The 4889-nt window shown below is 70.0% G+C and overlaps 1 protein-coding gene across 1 annotated transcript; it reads right to left on the bottom strand.

Annotated features, from left to right (window-relative positions):
• Nucleotides 1-546: 546 nt before the first annotated feature.
• Nucleotides 547-4362, bottom strand: MED10 (mediator complex subunit 10). The gene is made up of 4 exons (XM_055138370.1): nt 4183-4362; nt 3606-3689; nt 1883-1985; nt 547-1035 (listed from the first exon to the last, which is right to left on the bottom strand). Exons 1-4 carry the CDS (start codon nt 4302-4304, stop codon nt 937-939), a joined length of 408 nt encoding a protein of 135 aa, XP_054994345.1. The 5' UTR covers nt 4305-4362; the 3' UTR covers nt 547-936.
• Nucleotides 4363-4889: the final 527 nt, after the last annotated feature.

Raw genomic sequence — 4889 nt, 5'->3', positions numbered from 1 at the left:
CCTGGGCCAGCTGGACCCGGACAGCCCCTGCCAACCACGGCACCGGGCTCAAGGCTGGGCCTGGGCCCGAGCAGGGAGATCTGGCGGCTCCGTGCCTGTCCAGGGCCACCGGTGTCTGGCCCGAGGGAAACGAGGCCCCAGGGAGGAAGGGAACTTCCCACACACGGGCCTGGGGACCCATGAGGGACCCAGCGGGGAGCCAAGGCCGGGGACAGGTGAGCGGGCGGCGGGCTGCCGGGGCTGTGCTCCCTGCAACCACCCGCTCAGTGCCCGGCGCCCAGCAGGAGCGGGGCCCAGGGCCGCATGCAGGGCTGGGGTCAGGCGGACGCAGGCCCACGAACTCGGGGACGGGGCAGGTGGTCGGGTGCTGTGGACCCCCGAGCCTCGCCAGCCCCTGGGACACAGCTGCACTTGCAGGGAAGGGGCAGCCCGCCCCAATACCTGCGCTCCGCCTGCCCGTGGAAGCTTCCGGAAGCATGGTTCCAGCTCCACTGGGGGTGGTGACAGCAGCTGGCGCAGGCGACACGGGGCGCGGGGCCCAGGGCAGCGCGGGTGACTCAAAGGCTTTATTACCGAAACACGAGACTCACGTAAACAGCTGCACTGAATGCACCCTGGAGCCCCCACGGACACGGGACACGGACACGGACACGGACACGCGGCCCAGCATTCCTCACTCCACTCCCGGTCCCGGCAGGGGGCGGTCCCGAGGGGCCCCTCTGCCGGAGCATGCGGGGCGGGCTGGGCGGGCTGGGACAAGCCTGGCCCCAGTGGCACGGGGGGCACGCGGGCAGTCACGGCCACTCCTGCAGGACAGAGACCTTGGGGGGCACGAGGGCAGTCACGGCCACTCCTGCAGGACAGAGACCACGGGAGGCACGAGGGCAGTCACGGCCACTCCTGCAGGACAGAGACCTCGGGCGGGCGGGGGCGCGGCTACGAGGGGGGGTGGTCCTCCCCGCGGACGCTGCGGTACTTGGCCATGTCCTCGGGAAACACCTTCGAGAGCTCCTGGATCAGCAGGCTCTTGAACTTCTGAGGAGAAACGGGAGGTCAGAGCAGCCTGGGCGCAGCCCCCGCTCGGGCCGCAGGGATGGTAGCGCCCGGCCCAGCTCCCTCCCGCTCGGGAGGCCCTAAGGGGGTCCCCAGGGGGGAGCGTGGTTGCTCGTTCTGGCCCCTGAACGCCCACAGGAGCAGAGGGGCCTGGTCACGCGGGGGCCGTGCGGCCAGCCCGGCTCCTCACTCACTCCAACAGCGACCGAGCCCCACAGGGACCCACAGGTCACCAACACGGAGCGAAGGCCAGCACCCCCCCTGCCCTCCCGGGGACCCCCACACCTCCTCCTGAGGCCCGGCTGGCCCCTGTGCCGCCTAGCCACGGGCACACCCAGGACAGAGAAGCCCAGCTGCGCCCTCCGGGAAGACGGGCTGAGCAGGGCAGGCCCAGAGGCCGGGAGGGACTCTCAGGATGAACCCTCAGGACAGTCCCTGGGCGTGGCCTAGCGCCCGCCAGAGAGAATCAGGGAGGGGGCGAGGCCTCGGACCCCAGAGACCAGGACAGATGAGGACGGGAGGACGGGGCCGGAGGCCACCCGAACCCTGGCCACAGCAGCGGGACTGAGTGCTCGGGCCTCACCCGCACTGGGCACAGGGACAGCAGGACGGGCCACTCCGGGCTCCGGAGCCAGAGCTGCGGGCAGGGCAGGAAACGCCCCCAGGAGGAATCGGGGAGCAGCGGAGCCCTGAGTCCAACGGGGCCAGGCCCCGCCCCGTCCCCAGCTGCTCAAAGTGCCTGACCAGTGCTCAGCTGGGAACGACCCGGAAGCGTGGGCCCCGGCGACACAGGCCACGGGCACCCGCCCTCCCGCCGTCTGTCGCCTACCTTCATGGTGTCGATCTTGCCCTTGACCTGCTCGTTCTTGGCCAGTGCCCGCTCCAGGCACTCTTTGGTGTAGAGCTGGGGATTCCGGCCCTGGTCGATGTACCTGCAGATGGGAAGCGCCCCCTCAGCAGGGCACACCCCGCGTACGAGGACTCCTACTCGGAGACCCTCTGCCCAGTGCTCCCTCCAACACACACCACTAAGCCAGGCAGCCCGGGGTCACCACCAAGAGGCACGGCCCATGGGGGTCCCCTGGGAAACCCTCAGCAGCAGCCTTGGCTGCCAGGGGACAGGCGGGGGGGCCCGGGGAGCCCAGAGCCGGGCTGTCACACAGGAACCTGAAGTTCCGAACACACCCCCTGAGGCGTTCCCATCCCTGTCTCCTGCAGCTGCTGGCAACTCCGCCCCCCTGGCCCAGAGCCTCACCTCTGCAACACGGGCCCTGCGCCTGGAACCCAACACCATTATCTGCAGTCATCCGTGGACCTGAATTATTGATGACGAAGGAACGGAAGCCGCCACCCCACACTCCAGCCCACTGATTTCCCTACGGCAGCAGGAACGCCCTGACTCGGGAGGAAAGGCTCCATTAAGTCACTATTAATGACACCACAACTGGCTTCGAACGATGACAGACAGTCAATCACACACTCTAGAGAATCCCCCTCTACCCTGATGGCTTTGAAACAACGGGAAGGGGAAAACTCGTGACTGGTTCTGAACCAATCCCGGCCACTTATTTAAGAAAGAAAAAAGTAGAAAAGCAAAGCGTAGACAGAGTGAGCGCGGCCAGCGGCCAGAGCAGGACGGCCGCGCACACCCCTTCCCTGCCGCCCACTCCAGAGCCTCTTCAGCCGCCCGACCTGCTCGCCACGCCTCACCCCAACCATCCCTCCCGCTCAGTGGTCAGTGGCCCTGCCCGCCAGCCACGCAGGAGGGGGCTGAGGGCTGCCTGGTAGGGCCACGGGGGGGGCCGAGACCTTATGGGAGGGGGTTTCTGGGACTGTGCAAGGAAATGGGGGGTCACACTTGCTGCCGGAATGAAGGACGCACCAGACCTCGCCGGGGGGAGGGAGGTGCCTGCCTGTGGCACATGGGTGGGGGCAACCCTGGCAACCCCCCAGCCCCACCAGGAGCACAGAGTCAGGAGCAAACCCTGAGCACTGCTGGGTGGGGCCTGAAAGAAAAACATGAACCAGCCTGTCCCCGCTGACCCCAGACTGTCCCCACTGACCCGGCCTGTCCCCGCTGACCCCAGCCTGTCCCCGCTGACCCGGCCTGTCCCCGCAGACCCAACCTGCCCCACCGCCCAGGAGGAAACAAGCAATGGCCAGGATGAGCCAACCTGACACTAGCTCCTGACGCTGACCAGCTGTCAGGTCCTGAAAGGTGGGGCCCGGACCAGCGACAAAGCCTGGGCGGAAGACCCTAAATCCACTCCTTCTGAGCGGTCCCTGGGTCTCCCCGCCCACGCGCAGCCAGGCCCTGGGGGACTCAGCTGTCTGCACAGAGGGGGGGGGGTCCCCAGGAACCAGCTTCCTCCCGGCCAGTCTGGGGGACGACACCTCCCGAGTCTGGCTGTGACGTTACTGACATGCGCCCGGGAGAGACACCTTCACCCTCCGGGAGAGCTGGGAGGCCCCGGCAGGTGTCCGCAGGGTCAGTGTCTCGCCCGAGACCCGGGCCCCCAGCCCCAGCAGACCCGAGGCAGACCCAGACTTACTCAAACACTTCTAAAGGCACGGTGATGTCGTTCAGCTGCTGCCTGCATTTGTCAATGTCCTGCAGGCCGGTGACGATGAAATTCCTGGGGGGCGGGCACAGGCCGGGCGGCCAGTGAGCGGGAGGTGGGGGGGCTTTCCCTCCCCGCCGCCGGGTGAACGCGACCCCAGCCCCTGCGCGACCCCAGCCCCTGCGCGGGATGGAGGGGGGAAGCGGGGGCGTCGCCTTCCGGCTGTCCTCTGCAGTGAATAAACACTTTGCTCGCATATAACAGAACCCTGGGGTCCCCCGCGGCAGCTCTGCAAGGAAGGACCCCGCCCGTGTGCCCGGGAGAGGCCCCCACATGCCGCCCCCGGGGGGCCCACCGGACCCGCCAGGGCCCAAGGGGAGGGAGCAGCGCCGGCGGGCAGGGGCGTGCAGGGGTGCTGAGGCCGGCCCGACCCGGCCCGGGCCCACCTCGACCCCCGGCCCAGCTCGACCCCCGGCCCCGGCCCGGGCCCAGCTCGACCCTCGCCCAGCCCGGCCCCAGCCCGGCCCCGGCCCGCCCCCGGCCCGCCGGCGCAGGCGCGCGCGCTCACAGCTTCTGGTTGAGCCCCGCCTGGCTGCTGGGCTGGAAGTCGCTGACGATGATGCCGAGCTGCCGGATGTTCTCCACGAACTTCTCCAGGTGCTCCTCCAGGTGGTCGAACTTCTCCGCCATGGCCGCGCAGCCCCGCCGCGCTCCGCCCCGGCGCTTCCGGCTTCCGCCCGGCCCGCGCGACTTCCGCTTCCGCTCGGGCGGGGCGGGGCCCGCTGCGGTGGGCGGGGCCCGCTGCGGTGGGCGGGGCCCGCTGCGGTGGGCGGGGCCGGCTGGGCAGGTGGGGCCGGCTGGGCGGGCGGGGCCAACTGCGGTGGGCGGGGCTTCCCGCCGTCGCTTGGACCCGCCGTCAGGTCTTGGCTCTGCGCGCTGGGGGGTCCAGGGACCCTCCACTGGGCGGGGCCGCCTGCGAATCCTCCTGAGCCCTGGCCTCTCCCAGGGCTTCACCTTTTCCCCGAGAGGCAGCTCGGGCCGGGGCCCAGCACGGCTTCCCAGGAGGGACGGGCTGAGTGCCAGGGCAGGAGGGTCAGCTGGACGCCAGTGTCCGGCTGGGGCCTCCCAGGCCCTCGCTGTGCCGCAGCGTCACACACAGCACAGGCAAAGCCCCGGGGCGGCCAGAAGAGCCCAGTCCAGGCAGCCCCCCAGCAGGGAGCCCGCATGTACCGAGCACCCACCTCCCCAGACTCCGCTCCCAGCCCCTCCCGCGTG

Source organism: Sorex araneus, chromosome 1 (assembly GCF_027595985.1).
Source record: "Sorex araneus isolate mSorAra2 chromosome 1, mSorAra2.pri, whole genome shotgun sequence".
NCBI classification, from domain to species: Eukaryota; Metazoa; Chordata; class Mammalia; order Eulipotyphla; family Soricidae; genus Sorex; species Sorex araneus.
Note: the sequence above shows the minus strand (reverse complement) of the source record. Positions and strands in the feature narration are given on the sequence as shown.

Bases quoted from the DNA above. Each gene is read 5' to 3' on its own strand.
- MED10 (XM_055138370.1), bottom strand. From the start codon at position 4,304: ATGGCGGAGAAGTTCGACCACCTGGAGGAGCACCTGGAGAAGTTCGTG. The intron at 3,690-4,182 runs GTGAGCGCGCGC...CCCGCCCCCCAG, and splicing joins GCGGGGCTCAACCAGAAGCT to GAATTTCATCGTCACCGGCC. The intron at 1,986-3,605 runs GTAAGTCTGGGT...TCCCATCTGCAG, and splicing joins GTGCCTTTAGAAGTGTTTGA to GTACATCGACCAGGGCCGGA.